Source organism: Pagrus major, chromosome 13 (genome assembly GCF_040436345.1).
Source record: "Pagrus major chromosome 13, Pma_NU_1.0".
NCBI lineage: Eukaryota > Metazoa > Chordata > Actinopteri > Spariformes > Sparidae > Pagrus > Pagrus major.
Window position 1 is genome coordinate 23,047,913 of NC_133227.1, and position 16,567 is coordinate 23,064,479.

Here is a 16,567-nt window from a genome sequence, read left to right on the forward strand (position 1 = left end):
ACGCGGCCGCTTTTTACGGATTTCCACCGAAAAATACTCGGGTTTTTTAAACATTAAGGAGCCGCGAAGACCGTGAAACCGACACCGAGGGAGACCGGAGAGGAAGATTTGAAAGAAAACACAAACTAGCGGCTGTTTTTTGTTTGTCAGAAAAGTAACGGTTAAAGTCCATTTTGAAGGAGAAACGAGTTTTTTGTTCTGTTCACTGGACCGGAACCCGCCCTCTCCTCCACCATGAGTCTGCGGACGAACGGCTCCTCCGCGGATCTCTACCCCGGGACTCAGCCTCCCCCGCTGGGCTCCAACTCCTCCATCAACGGAACCAATGGCTCCGGGCACCACCACGACGCCGCCCCGCTGGACCTGAGCCGGGCGGTGCCGGTGGGCATGGTGCTGGCCTTCTTCATCATGTTCGCCATCGTGGGCAACATCATGGTCATCCTGTCGGTGGTCTGCAACCGACACCTGCGGATCCCGACCAACTACTTCATCATCAACCTGGCCATAGCGGACCTGCTGCTGGGGACCACGGTGCTGCCGGTGTCCGCCACGCTGGAGGTCAGTGATCGATCAGTTTCTGGCTGTTTAATGGAGATTTTTAATGATTTTAGATCAGGAAAGGAGAGGAGGGAAGGTTGGGAGTGTTACTTTTGTGACATTTTCTGGACTAAATAATTAATAACTAACTTGATGTGGTAATTTATTGTGTAAATCATTTGCAGATGAGACCATAAAAGATGGGAAAAGTACTGTACTTAAAATTAAATAGATATATTGGGATATGGATGCGTTGATGTGCAATAACAGTCAAATGTAATGTGTCGCATATATTCACTAAACACGAAATAAACATTCACAAGACATGTCACAGACAAAACAATCAAGTGAAACACTAAAATAATCCTACATCCATAAATAATAAGGAAGGAAGGAAGCAAAGAGGGAATACAAGGGGAGAAAAACAAATCAAGAAAAAAGAGAAAGAAGTGACAACATTAGGACACAGAAAGATGACCATCTCATGCTGATTTAATCCTTTAAAAGTATAAAATATTGCTTTCTATATTGCAGTTTTCTAATTATTTTCTTTAATTATCTTCTGTTTTGGACGTCAACAAATCAATAACTCAATAACTCAACGTTTACTCACCAAAGGTCAACAACAGACCTCAAATTTGACATTTGTTAATTTGACACAGCAGGTATGATTATTGAGGCCAAAAAATATCAGAGTTAACTTCAGGAAAAAAGCTAAATATTAACTGGTTCTGTTTCTTTCTTCACTATAAACTGAATTTATTAAGGTTTTGGACTCTTGATCACATAAAACAAGACATTTGTCACTTTGGACATTTTGCAGCTGTGTGACATTTTCTAGACTAAATAATTAAATAACTAACTGGATAATTTATAATGTAAATAATTGGAAGTTGAGACCATAAAGAGATACAGGAGTGGAAAAGTACAGAAATGAGCGAGAAGTGAGGAAATTAGCTATATTACAGTTTTGTTATCATCTTCTGTTGTCTTTGTCAAAAGTTTGGATGTAAACAAACAGTCAAACAATTTGAAACAACAGGCCCAAAACAAGACATTTGTCACTTTGGATGATGGACACTTCTCAGTTTTGAAGATACCAATCTAATGCTGATTTAATCCTTTAAAAGTAACAAATAGTCCTTGCAGAATGTAAATCTATTTCTAGTTTTCTAATAATTTTCTTTAATAATCTTCTAATCATCTGATGTCACGGTGTAAACAGTTTGGATGTTTACAATCATTATTAACTCAAAGTTTATTCACCGAAAGTCCAACAACAAAAACTAAAATCTGACATTTGTTAATTTGACGCAGCAGGTCTGATTATTGTGGCCAAAAATACCACAGTTATCTGTTTTATCACGATATTCATCAAACCTTAGTGAAGTTAAAGGAGAACATCTTGTTTTCTCGGTTATGGAAAAATAAAGTTTGTAGTTTGAGTTTGTATTATTACCTCATTAATATTGTAATTATTAAAACATTCTGAGTTTAAATGTCTTCTCCAAAACGACATAGTGCCCCTTTAAGTGCTAAAATATATTCATATCACTTTATTATTCACTAAACTACAACATCAAATACAGTAAAAGCAGCAGAAACTAAAGCAGGTTGGAGACTGTAAATTACTTGAAATGCAGCTTTAGTGTTTCCTGAAGAAATTGAGTTTATATTGTGATGCATCTGTTTTAATATTGTGTTGAGTGCAAGACCTTTGTATTTACAGTTCTTGGCTGTAAACGGTTAAAACTAGACCTCCATCAGCCCCCTTTGGTACTCATTCATAGACACCAAATACATCTGCTGTTTATGTATACTGGCTACTTGTGCATTAATATGCATTAGCACTCGTGCATTAGTAGCAGTGTCCTGTTTCTAATTAACAGATCGGTGCATAGGCTCATGATCAACCCGAGGTAAAGAGAGAGACATCAGTGTTAGTTTGCTGTAAGGCCAGGATCACACAACAGGATTTTCGGGCGGATTTAATGCCGACTTCACAAACAAAGACCGCGGCATTAGGGCTGAACGATTTATCGTTTTCTGATCGAAATTGCGATTTCAGACAACGCGATCATGTGATCGCCAAAGCTGCGGTTTTTGCAGCGTTCCTGACTGACCCAGGATCTGTTGTGTCAACTATTTTACACAATTAATCCCGAAGAAAAAAAGCACGTCGGTCATTTGGGAGTATTTCGGGTTTGAGGCTGCAAACGTGCACCAGAAACAGGTACTGTGCAAAACCTGTCGCGCTAAAGTTGCAACATCCAGCGGAAACACAACCAATTTATACCGGCACTTGAAAAATCACCACAGGCATTTGCATGACGAGTGCATGACGAAAAAGTCCGGTGAAAATGATACTCAGGCCCACTGTAGCAAACAGACTACAATTACAGCATCTTTTGCCAGTGTAACTTCGTATGATAAGAGCAGCCACGCCGGGACACCGGGAATTGTTTTGTATTTTATTTAAAGGAACTTGGTGCAGGATCAAGAAATAAGACTCAATAGTGACACGACGGCCGTTGCGGCCGTTAGGGTAACTGCAGCCATCAGCCGTGCATGCTTCTTGTTAATAAATACATTTGGAAGCAATTTTTAACTTTAGTTTTCATCCTTGCATTAGAGTAATAGCATTTAATGTTTTAATGTTACTGTACATTGTGAATATTGCACTGAAGCTTGATTTGAAGGAAATCGTGAATCAAATCGAAATCGCAATATCTGCCAGAAAAATCGCAATTAGATCTTTTCCTAAAATCGTTCAGCCCTACACGCCATCATGTAGCATAAAGGTCATTTTATTCAAATTGATAGAAGATAGGAAGAGGGTCGAGGTTCATTGATCATAAAGGTGGTTGGGGGATGAACTGGGGTCGAACGGGGTCGTGGAGTGGCTGAACCATCTATGAGTGCGCTGCTTCATCATCCCCCAGGGTTCTTGTAATAATAGAGAAGAAGAATTACTGCGTTGGATGTATTAAACCTGATGCATATTGATAGTGTGAAGAAACCGGGAGCACCAGGCAGACGCGGTTTGATTTAATGAGAGGCTGGTTGTTAAATTAGCATGACTCAGGTGGTAAATTAGTGAGGCAGGGTGGCGTGGTCTTGTTCCTGAACTTAAGTTACAGTGACTTCATAATTATAGGAGAAATCTGAGAGACCTCAGTCGGTTCTGATGTTCTGCCCAGATTATCTGGTAATGTGAGGGGTACCGACCTGTTCACAGACTCATTAGGGCCGCCTGAGTGATATCAAACATGTTTGATATCTAGGATTAAAAATCTGTAAGACTGTGATTTTAATTATGACCGCCCTTTTAGACAAAACAATGAGAGAGATAACCCGGAGCAGCTGATAAATATTCTAGGCCTTGAGGCTAACGTTAGCTAGCTTACTACCGCTGACATATTAAAACATACATCACCTCCAGTTCTTACTGAGGAATAGCCTGTCCATGTTGACCACGTCTCCCCGACTATTTTCTCATTCAGACTCGTTCCTCTGCTTTTTTCTCTCACAGCAAAGTATTAATGTTCCTACAGCAAGTGAAAAGACTGTTCATTCTTATGTAGGTGACTCACTTTGTGTTGGACCAGAGTTTGAAATGTTTCCTGTAAAACTGAAGTCTGTAGAGGTGGCAAAGTTATGATGATCAATGGTCAGAGTGGACGCAGGCTGATGCTTACTTACCTGAAAACAGCCTCATTTGTCTCCTGTCGAATGTAAAAATTAAATCCATCCATCCAAAAATCTAAAAATAAATGTAGTGCAGTGCTGAAAGTAAAGATTTCCCTCTGAAATGTATTAAAAGTAAAAGTACAAAGTCTGAGAATGAAGCTCCTCATGTAAAGAACGTTTGAACTGAAGAGGAAGTGGACTCAGGTACTTCTTGTATCTGCAGGTTTTGGATTACTGGGTGTTTGGTCGGATCTTCTGTGACATCTGGGCAGCGGTGGACGTCCTGTGCTGCACGGCATCCATCATGTCTCTGTGCGTCATCTCCATCGACCGCTACATCGGGGTTCGCTACCCACTGCAGTACCCGATGATTGTCACAGAGAAGCGGGCGCTGCTCGCCATGTTGGGCGTCTGGATCCTCGCCATCATCATCTCCATCGGCCCGCTGCTAGGCTGGAAGCAGCCACAGTCAGAGGTTTTAAAACTAACCATTATTATACACCACTGAACCAAAACCAATTACGATAGCTTTTGTGAGAGTTATTAATATGAGGATATTACATAACCCCTGACTACTGCCTTCAGCAAATAACGTTTCAATCAGCTGATAAAGTACATTTAATTTAGTAAACTTCCTCCTTTCGTCTTATTAAACCTTCAAAAGAGGAAGTCAGGGCTTCTGAACTTAATTTAGTTTCAGTGGATAGTTTGTCTAAATGAAATGTTCCTATTAGAAAGTCATGAATTAAATTCAAGTCCAGAAATAATCTCAGTGACATATTTCTACCTCCTCTGTTCAACAGAGAGTAAACTTATTTATGTTTTTTGAACGTTTTTCAGGAGAGATTTAAAGAGATTCAGCTGTTTGTAATCAAACGTTAGAAACATCAGCACAATGTGACTGACGACCAAAAGACATCCCAAGTTCCCAAAAATCAACAAATGGCAATTTAAACAATGCCAAGTTTTCAGCAGAAAATTATGACTATCATGATAATCAAATTGTTTCATTGTCATTTATAATTTAAAGCAAAAGTACTATCTATACTAATCAATCCCCTGTTTCAGCCTCTCAGTTTCACTTTCAGGATTTGCTGTTTTTCTTCTGAGAATAAACTTTTTCTGTAGTGGATGTTTGGTCAGTGTGTCCCCTCAGTGTTGTAAGGCAGCAGTTGCGTATTAGCTCACCACCAATCTTGTTGATTGATCAAAAGAAAACCCTCAGAACAAATTCATCATGAGGTCCAATCAGACCAGTAAATCAGAGAATGTTTTGGACCATTTTTTCTTAAAAAATTACTCAAACTGATTGATTGATTATCAAAATAGTTGGTGATTTATTGAATAGTTGACAGTAAAAGCTCCAGAGCAACTATTACTATCTATTTTGTTTGATGAAACTAAAGATAAACTTGTCTTTAACTTCCTGTCCATCCTGCAGGATGACACAGTTTGTCTCATCACAGAGGAACCGTTCTACGCCCTCTTCTCGTCGCTCGGCTCCTTCTACATCCCTCTGGCCGTCATCCTCGCCATGTACTTCCGCGTCTACATCGTGGCCAAACGTACCACCAAGAACCTGGAGGCTGGCGTGATGAAGGAGCGTCAGGAGGACTCCAACGAGCTCACCTTGAGGATCCACTGCAGGAACCAGCAGGTGCAGGACATATGCCCCGCCTCCAAGAACGGAGGGGGCGGGGCCTCTGCGACACGCAGCACGCTCACCGTCAAACTGCTCAAGTTCTCCAGAGAGAAGAAAGCTGCCAAGACGCTGGGCGTGGTGGTGGGCATGTTCATCCTCTGCTGGCTGCCGTTCTTCCTCGCTCTGCCCATCGGTACGTTCAACGACTCAAAATCTTTAAAGCTACAATACCAACCATTATTTTAGATATTGGCTCATCTGAATACAGGGCTCTGTCTATGAACTTTCATCATCATTCTGCTCAGTGTTCGGTCAGTTTAATAACTCCAAACATGGTCTGAAGTCAGAATCAGATCATGTCAGTCGGAGTACCTGAAATTTATCTCCAAACAGACCATTAAAGCTTCACTTTAGGTTCAAGTGTTCATAACGTTATATAAGTTGGGTTATATAACACGATGTTCCTCTCCATTTCTATTTACTCATTTCACTGTTAGATGGTATATGTGAGTGGGAGCAGCGATCCACACATCTGGTTCTAATACCGCATTTTTACCTTCAGATAAGAGTCCTCTCTCAACCACTGAAGAGCCTCTTCAGACATCTGATAATATTACAAACCCGTCTGACTGCCAGATGCTTCATTATATCAGCAACACAGTCAATAAACTGACAGAGAAATCTGATGAAAGGTCTGATTCTGACACTGACTCACACAGCAGAGAATAATCCAACAAAAACATAATTTTGTTAAGAAAAACTTCGTTAGCTCAGACCATGTTTGCACTTCTGATCAGTAGCCCAGTGATAAGCTCAAGATTGATTGTGACTCCAAGTACAAAGAAAACATCTGAAAAATTTTAATCTGATTTCGTTATTTTAGGATCAGTGATTTAACAGAGCACTGATTGTCAGACATCTAGATGTGTCAAGGTTGCGTTTAAGTTCTGTTTCAGTGGTATTTTAATGACTTTAATGAGCTGAGTAAAGGTAAAATAATCACTTTTATTAAAAAGGAAATACATCTTACATGTTTATAGGTGTGGGCGGTTTACCGGTTTCATAACCGACTGGTGTCACGTTCTGCTACGATGTGGATTTTTCAGTCTATTGTAGCACGCTGGAGCAATGAGTATTAAGTATTAAGGGATAGTCAAGAGAAATTGTCTGAATGCTAAGCCTCATTTGAAGACGATTAAATAACCAGAGTAGTAGGTTAGATGTGGAAACCCTTTTTTTTTCACCTGGCTCTGTTGTCAACATCACACGAATGCTCCTTCTGCTCTGTGATCCTCGCCAGGATGTGTAAATAACTTTGTACAACATTCATCACAAACATCCAAAAATCAGATATAATCCATTTAATTTTTATTTTAGATGGATTATCCATGAACGAAGAATACCAGTGTGATTGATGGTGAGAAACCATTTCCAGAAACTCTTCAGAAACTACACATTATTTTTGTTTTCTTCATATTTTAAATATTTGGCCTGAACAGTGATGTTTCAGATCCTCCGTCACTGAGTTTCTAGGAGTTAAGGAAGTTAAACACACTTGTCATTTCTTTATTTTCTGTGATGGGTTTCCCACAACATGGACGGTGGAGCGACGCCAGACATTCCCCCCGGCTGATAACACAGATTAGAGCTGAGCCTGCTCGGATTAGTCGAGTTGGACGGGAAGCTGTTTATGTTCATAAATACTGACTGTGTCAAAGCCAATGAATCCCAGCAAAGACTGATCTGAGACCAAACTTGACCTGATGTCTGACTACCCTGAGGTCTGACTGCTCATATTCCAGAGCACCAAAGTTATTACAGTTCATCCTGAGGGAAACAGGAACGTCTGAGCATTTCATCACAATCCATCCAATAGTTGTTGAGATATTTCAGTCTGCACCGAAGTGGATGACCGACTGAGAGAAAAAGATGAAGCCACAAGGACATGAAAATTAACATACAGAAGTTGGGAGTTGAGTAGGACAATAACACCCCCCAAACCACCCAAAAACTGCCCAGGAAAGACCTGAGGAAGTTGCATGTTGCAGCTTTATGTGTGTCAACTTAGGGTTAGGTACAAAAAACACTTGGCTAGGGTGAGGAAAACGTCATAGTTTGGCTTAAAATATCTGTTTTGGTTGCCACGATCATGGATGGAGATGGTCTGACTTCCCGTGACACAAAGCTGGTTTGGGTTTGCCACAAAATCGGCTGGAAATGTCCGCTGGTCTCCTTCAGAAAACACCTGCTTTTGATGCAATATAATTCACTGGAGATATCCCCAGGTGTCCTTCCAAATATCCAATGGTGTGACTCGAACTGCGGTCGGCCGTTTGGCAGCCCTGTTGGCACGTGAACGTGATATGCCACGTTTGGTACGAATGTGACCTTGGACGTATCTGTGATTTGCAGAAATGTTAACTGAGAACATTACATCCTGGTGACTGAACTGCGAGCATTCACAGGGTGGCCGCGGGTCCGAGACTTCTGCCTCACAACAGTTACTCATCAGATTAGCTGCTATGTGAAAAACAATATTATTGTAGATTACAACAAACGTGTAAGGCACCGCAGATGGATAACTGTTTTGTTTTTATAATGTTTATTTATTGAAAAAGATGCAGCTTTTACTTTGTAGACTGCTGTTGTCTGAGTATTGGAAGGACTTTCTGAATAAAAGGGGAATTTAAATGATGAAGCCACGTGCAGTAATACAGATCATTGAGGATGCCATACACTGATGCTGTACAAGAATCGTTTTGCATTCGAATTGTTGACAGCTGAATCTTAATTGAAATGAGGCCAGTGAAGATTCACACCTCTAATAATCCTCCTCCTTACCTTCCCAATGCGCTCCCTGGATCTGAGTTGTTCTTCCCATGGGGACTCGATCAGATTGGGATCCGGGGGATTTGGAGGTCATGTCGACCCCTTGAACTCTTTGTCACGTTCCTTGAGACTTTCCATAAGGTGTTGCAGGGAACATTGTCCTGCTGGGGGTTCACCGCCATCAGGCAGTGACGTTGCCATAAGTTGGTGTACTTGGTCTGCAACAGCGTTCGGGTGGATGGTGTATGTCAAGTGGCATCTACATGAATACCAGAATCTAAAGTGTCCCAGAACACTGAATTGTAACGAGATAATGAATGTTTATCACTTCACCTGTTAGTGAGACTAAAATAGTTGTTCTTTATCGTTTACCACAGTGCGACTGTTGTAATGGACGCTGTTTGTCTACTTTGTCATCTTCTTTGAATCAGGCGTTCGACTTCACAGTCTAAGTTTGTGTTAGACGAATTGTTCAACAGATATTTTCTGCTTATCAAAAAATCCGACCTCAGGAACTGAGGTATTTCCTGATTTCCTAAAAAGGTTTCTAGAAAGATTCCTGCAGCTCTAACTTTCAAACAGGAACCATTTTAACACTGATTGAAAGTCTGAATGAGAAGCTACCCACAATCCTTCTGGCCACAGTGTACCTCTGGACCACGGCAGATTTCATAAGAGAGAGAATAAACTGGGTTATTATTAGCTGTGAGCAGACCGATCCTTTGATGCTTAGAGAAACAGTCCTGTGATCACAGGATTCAACGGGTTGATTGTGAGGAGAAACTTCTCCACAAACATTCAACAAGTTCAAACACTCCGAGCCTAAACATGGTTATGCTGAAGGCTTTGGTCCGGAAACAAAAATCTTGGCCTGAGTTCATCAAAAGTGAGAGAGATCCAGACTGGCCACAGTGAGGCATTTTAAGTCCTACTTCAAGGATGTAAAAGAGGAGCAAGAATGCTTGATTACCTTTTTAACGTAGAAAATGACTCATATCTGTGCTTATATTTATTTGATCTGTTTCAAATTAAAAGCCCTGTAGCGTTCCAGTGGACAGAGATCCTTCATGTTTTGATGTGAAGTTAGTAAACTTTCTTTATGCCAGTATTTGAAATCATGCTGAATTAGCTATTAGCAGTTTCTGTTTTGCAGTGTATCCATGAATGTTCAGACAACTATCACTGGATTACTTTGATACTGAAGAAAACTTTAAATTATTGATGATTCTCAGGCAAATTCTGAACGGTCTTTTTTCTCTGATTTCTAAATGGAGTTATGGACGTTTGTTGTTGATTGACATCAGAGATAATGATATCGTCTGAAAGTGAAAGTCACGCTGAGTAATATCATTGTGTTTTATGCCTCTGTGTTTATATTTGACTCAGTTATGACTCTGAGAAGGAGTGTGATTTACTTGGAACTTTTAGTTGGTTGGTTTGTCAGCAGGATTACACAAAAACTACTGGATGGATTTCCACGAAACTTAGAGGGGGGATTGGACCCAGCCCAGAATAGACCCCATTAACTTTTGGCACAGATCCAGGAATCCTTTCTCGCTTTCTTTAACATTGTGAGATCGGGCTCTTTTTTTTTACATTTTGATTAATTTCTCAGGGAATGATGCATGGATCTTGATGAAAATAATCAGGCATATTTAGGAAGCTAGTATCTATGAGTGAGTACAACTTGATGTGGATACGTTACCATGTTGCACAGCCCTTAAATCTAGTATTTTGTTCCTATTAAATTTGGCGTCATTAACTGTGCATGTGTCAGTTGAATGAGTCACTAGCTGTCAGTCCCTCTCTGATGCAGAACTGGCTTTAGTTTTATTTTGACATTCTTGTATAAAAGCCTCCTTCCTTCTTTTCAAACAATGAATCTTTTATATTTTAGTGACTCTGATTGTTCCTCTCCACTGTCAAGACAAACTGTACTCTTTAACTCCTCTACGACTCCAAGAAGAGATGTTAATGTTGTGGCTTCACTTCATAGTTGTATGAAGTGCTGAGTGTCCCGGTGATGCAGTGTTTGCTTTTTGCTGAGTCATGATCTGCACTGCGTCCTCAGTAGATCAGCAGCGAGGACAGGCTGAAGCTCCTCCACCTTTTAAAGAAGGACTTGTTTTCATTTTAAGCTGTGTGTCTGCATGACTGCTTTTATCTCTTAAGCTCGATTAAAGCTGCTGACGCTCAGTTAGACAGTAAATGATGCAGAAAATCTAGAGAATAAGAAAAGGACTGGGTTTGTATTGTGAATTTGTTACAGGAAAGAAAACTTTCTTTTTCTTTTAGTTTTGTACACTTACCTGCTGATCCTTTCCATTTGTTTAGGGTGCTGATATTGAGAAGATCACCTGAGCCAGATACCTTTTGCTATTTGCCGTCCCCTAACCTAATATAGTCTTGATTTAGTTTGTCAGAATATGTCATGACAAAACAGAATACATTTCAGTAAATTAGAAAAATTAAAATGAGCTAGTTCAAGTTCATTTCTTCTTTATTCTTCTATGTTTCTTATATGTTAGCCTCAGCAGTAACAAATAAATATTAACGTGTCAGGGCTGGACCGGGACAAAAAATCATTCTTGGCATTCGTGGCTCAGAACACCACCCACCAGCGCATCCTTGAATCCCCCTTTAATATCTGTACTGTATTCTCAAACCACTGCACGCAGCGTCCGCCTCGAACTGTGCTGCTCATGCACCGACCACGTGAACCTGCATGCTTACTGGACAGCAGCATCAAACACCTCCACTCAGGTCAATTTCATTTATTTAGCTCCAGTTAACAACAAAAGTTATCTCATGACTCTTTCAGTCTGGGCAGGTCTAGTCCAAACTGTTTTCTACATCACCTCACAGATAGCAATACGAGTCATCCATACAATCCAGACAATACTCCATGTTGTTGGAAATGAGAACTGTCCTTTCCTCTGTTCAGGGAAGAAACATGTGATGAATACAGAGAGACAGAAGTGCAATGTTTGGCAGTTTGTAGTTAATACATGATTGATTGATTGATTGATTGATTGATTGATTGACAGTACTGGGCTGCTAGTATTGGCAGCTAATTTCTGGGAACTCTTGAGAGGGCCCACCATCTGCCATCGCTTTAAGAAAAATGGTCCATTGGAGTAAACAGAGATGACAGGCATCTCTCCACTCGAGGACTCACAATGTGCAGCCTGTGAACATGCTGAGATAAGATTTGGACTGGGTATCATTTTCCACAAATTTCACCACCTTGACTTCAAAAACGGTTCCTGAACAGGACTTCTTTCGATACCGATTGTATGAAATCCGTTTTAACAAAAGATTACATCGCACATACACATGAGCCCCGTCTCTGGGCATCACCTAGTGTTTTTCCACTTAGCACTATTACATCTTGGCACAACAAGCACGCTGCTTGCTTATTGGCTCACTGACGAACAACAAGACATTTTTCCATACTCGACATTTTTCTCTGGTTCGGCTGGTGCCATAAAAGTATAGAAGTTTGGTAACCAGCTAACTAAGACGATGAAAATGGTAAAGATTATGCCTGCTAAACCTCAGCATGTTAGCATTGTCATTGAGAGCATGTTAGCATGCTGATTTTAGTATTTAGCTCACAGCACCTCTGTGTCAGCCAAACTGGCTGCAGAGTTTGTTGTATCTGTTTAAAAATGTTCATAAGTAGACGCTGAAGTGCAGAAAACACAAGCTTATTCACTATTATTTAAAAAAGGAACAATTTGGTGTCAGTTTTTTGTCAGTCCTTTAACATCATTGCTGTCGTGACTGAAACAAACCTGAAGTTAAATTTGATAAAACCACCCCAGAAGAAGAGTGAAGGTTTGGACCAAGACGTCTTGAAGCTGCTGTGAGGCTCAGACCCTGTGAACAGAAACAGCTCCTGGGAACTGTGATTATATTTACATGAAGAACGTGGCAGAAACCCAAAACACTATTAAACTGAAACCAAAATAGCGTCTTCCTGTGTTTGCGAGGGGAATCACCAAACTTGGAGATACGTGTTTTTCACAGGACAGTGATGCATCGTGGTAAGGTGTCACATGTTTTTCTCATGGCGGAGGTCAGGTTAACAGCCAGAGTCTTCATATATAGTCAGAGAGCGCAGCCTGAGGCGCAGGATGGCCTTACAAGTCCATGTTCAGGGAGAAATAATCCACGTCCTCGGGAGTCTATGTTATCATCAAAAACCTGATCCACCAAAATCCTTTGAAATCCTTTGAAATCCTCTAAAAAACCTCTGACATGCTGCAGGTCAGCACCTCTGTGATCCTGAGGAGAGAGGAGGCAAGGACACAAGGAGAGGGGAGGAGAGAAGGAGAGGAGGCAAGGAGAGGGAGACAAAAAGAGAAGTAGAGGATATAATGAGACAAAAGGAGAAACAAGGAGAGGAAGCAAGGATAGAAGGAGAGATGAGTCAAGGAAAACAAGGAGAGGAAACAAGGATACAGGTGCTACAGGTGTTACAGGTGCTACATGTGTTACAGGTGTTACAGATGTTACAGATGTTACAGGTTATTTCAGTTTGTTTCCTGTTTGTAATTATTTCTGGTTACATGTCATCGTCTTTATTTTGTTTCACTGCGCTGTTTGTTCTTCACGCTTCAGAACAGAGAAATTATGTTTTATCACTTCAGTTGTTGAGAAAGTATTTTTAAACCGACTGCTCTCTTGTTTTCTCCTTATACGCTCTTGTAAAATATGACCTTGTTATTATTCTCGCAGCAGTGAAATCAGAGACAGATGGAGCGTTTCTGACTGCTCCTTCTGTGGATTTCACAAGTGAGGAGAGGAGGATGAGGACAGAAAATGTTCAGTTTGCAGCTAAAACATCAATAAATCATCTTGATATTAAAAGGGAATACATGTAACTGATATTTATCACATGTTTTACAAATAGCAGAGATTACATAATGATTTAAGGGCCAACAGGTCAAATCTGATGAGGTACAGAGAGTCTGGGGTTTTTTGCCGTCCGTCCCATTCATGTGAGCGTGATATCTCAAGAACGCCTCGAGGGAATTTTTTCAAATTTGGCGCAAACATCCACTTGGACACAAGCAGGTACTGATTAGAAGTTAGTTGAAACACCTTTTAGGACATTATTCAACAATTCACATGATAGTTATAACAAAATTGAACACAGATGTCTGATAGGATAAAATTATGAAGTGATGTGCGATATTTTATCCCCAAAATTTCATTGTTCATTTTTATTGTGATGCCACAGCTCAGGAAGTGCAACTTGACTGCTGCGAGAGGCAGACAACTGCAAGGTGGTTTTGTATAGTTGAATTTGTATTATTACCACCACAAAGAAAAACAACAACAACAACAAAAAACTGATGTCCATCTGAAGTAAAACTGCTGTTATATAAATGTCATGTTGCTGCTGGTTGTGTTCAGTGTGTGTTGCAGTTTGCAGTTATTTGTAGTTGTCAGTTCGACGGCTTTAAGACTTCAGCACTGATGAGATCACTGATTAACACCTGTCAGCCAATCAGAATTGAGTGTTATGTGTGTAAACAAACTTTAAAGTTGCAGCAGAAGCTCCTGATGATGATGATGATGATGATGATGGTATAGCTTCCTCAGCTGTTTGGCAGCTCTACATCTTATTATGTAACTGGCTCAGCTCCCGTTTTGTTGCAGTGAATGCTGCCGCCTGGTGGTGAAACATGCTCTGTATCTGCACATGTAAACCAACCAAACGTGTGTTTATTCCTGCTTCTGCTACAGTAAGACTGCTGTTCAAACGTCTCTGTTGGTGCGTTCGAGGACTCTTTAAAGTTTCAGCTGCTGATCCGAGTATTTAACCCACTATCCAACTCACAATGTTGATTATTTCATTGGTTCATGTTCTGGCTCATTTATAAACCTAAAATTCCACGATGGAACAAAACCATCTGTTTGTGTGTTTTTAGGCTCGTTCAACAGCAGCCTGCGTCCTCCTGAAACCTTCTTCAAAGTCATTTTCTGGTTGGGATACTTCAACAGCTGCCTGAACCCCATCATCTACCCCTGCTACAGCCGAGAGTTCAAACAGGTAACACACGTAATACTGCTGATACTAATACTGGTATTACTGCCTGTTCCCTGCTACAGGCAGCTGAGACTCCAACAGGTCATAAAAGTGATTGATGCTTGTTAATAATACATTTTAATCAATGTTAAAGTAGAAGTTGACCCAAAAATTAAAACCTCATGCTGATGGAAAGTCTGGTGAAGTTTTGCAGTCCACAAAACGTTTCTGGAGCTTGAACAAGTCAATGATTTTGTGGTTTTGTGTCTTCAGGCATTCATCCGGATCCTTCGCTGTCAGTGGAAGAAGAAGCGTCAGGGTTGGCAGGCGTACTACAACTACCGCTCCAATCAGGGCTCCAACAACTCCTCCTTCCTGAACGGCAGCCAGCAGACGCTGTCCTCCATCAGCCCCAGCCCGCGCTGTGTCGCCTCCAGACTACGCCCTCCGCCATGGTCCGCCTCCTCTGACAATAAGCTCCTCCCAGGGTCGTCGGGAAGAGGACGGCCGGGCCCGGTGTCCCCGCTCGCTAAGAACGCCGGGAAGGTGTTGAATGGGCAGAGCATTAACGAAAAGAAGTAGCATGGAGCCGCAGAGAGAACGTTGTGGAGGAAAGTGGAACACTAACTGGCACACCTGCTGCCTCAGGTGGCCACGCCCCCCCACCCTGCCACTGACAGGAAGCGGTTTTAAAACACACGCAGGTTTCACTGCTGACATCACGAGACACTCTGCTCACTCACTGAGATGTTGTTCAGGTGTGACAATAGCACCTGTCAGGTGGTTGTGACTATTCCCGCCTCCTCTTCAGCCTTAATAACTCACCTGTAGAACATGACGGAGCTCCTCACCTGGACCGGCTGTCCGCTGTAGAGAAACTGACATTTTAAAGGGTTGTTTTTTCCCACCAGATAGTTCCTACCTGATCAGGAGCATCCACTGCACTTAATGATTGTTTTACCTCGACAGCACATGTGCAATAGATCACACAACATTTACTCGAACTACAACATAAAACACAAAACTACAAACTTTTTAAAGCAACAGCACATCGGCCATCGTTCTTTTCTAAATTTGCTAAAAAATTGATCCAAAGTCCCTGAAATTAAAATCTGTCAAAATAAGTTAAACAAAAAAAAAACTAAGACAGTAAATCTGACTTTAAAGACAGTATGTACAATTAAATTGATCTGAAAACTAGTATAAGCATCTTTTATATATTTACTTATTGCTGTGTTATTTGTCTTTTTTTATTGTGTTTAAACTATCCTGAAATACGGTCCTAAAATAAATGTTAATTCAAGTAAGTCGGGTTGAACATAGAACAGTAAATCTAATGGAAAATTTAAATTAAAATGATCATTTTTATACACTTATTTATTGTTTGGTTATATTTTACTTTATTTATTTTGCTTAAATGCTCAAAAGGTTCAAAGCAGTAAAAAGAGCAGTCGTCTCCCTAAGTTACCCGCATTAACCCTAAATTAATGTAAATAAATCAGGAATAAGACAAACGAGCAGAAAAAAAAGTTTCAACACTAAACTATATCCAATGTACCAATAAATGTAATTTGAAATATGAAATACAAAATGATCCCCAAAGTGAATAACATATTATCTGACAATATTTATTGTCATTTGGTTGGTTTTAAAAATCACCAAACTCTGACTACTTGCTAGCCAGTGAGCTAACTAACCTTAAACATCAACATTAGCTCACTTTTGTAAACATTAAACAGTCAACAGGAAACAAAATGTAAAACAAAGGATCAAAGTAAAACCTAATTTAGAGACAAGTACATATAAAAATATGTGGGCATGATTTTGTT

At 40.5% G+C, this 16,567-nt stretch overlaps 1 protein-coding gene across 1 annotated transcript; it reads left to right on the forward strand.

The window, feature by feature from the left end:
- Window positions 1-234: 234 nt before the first annotated feature.
- LOC141006665 (alpha-1A adrenergic receptor-like) lies at window positions 235-15,320 on the forward strand. The gene is made up of 5 exons (XM_073478891.1): window positions 235-558; window positions 4,451-4,702; window positions 5,669-6,062; window positions 14,641-14,762; window positions 15,012-15,320. The coding sequence occupies exons 1-5, from the start codon at window positions 235-237 to the stop codon at window positions 15,318-15,320; spliced, it is 1,401 nt and encodes a 466-aa protein (XP_073334992.1).
- The last annotated feature ends 1,247 nt before the right edge of the window (window positions 15,321-16,567 follow it).

Excerpts from the sequence above, each read along its gene's own strand:
- LOC141006665 (XM_073478891.1), top strand. The coding sequence starts at position 235 with ATGAGTCTGCGGACGAACGGCTCCTCCGCGGATCTCTACCCCGGGACT. Across the intron at positions 4,703-5,668 it reads GGAAGCAGCCACAGTCAGAG|GATGACACAGTTTGTCTCAT; the intron begins GTTTTAAAACTA and ends TCCATCCTGCAG. Across the intron at positions 14,763-15,011 it reads ACAGCCGAGAGTTCAAACAG|GCATTCATCCGGATCCTTCG; the intron begins GTAACACACGTA and ends TTGTGTCTTCAG.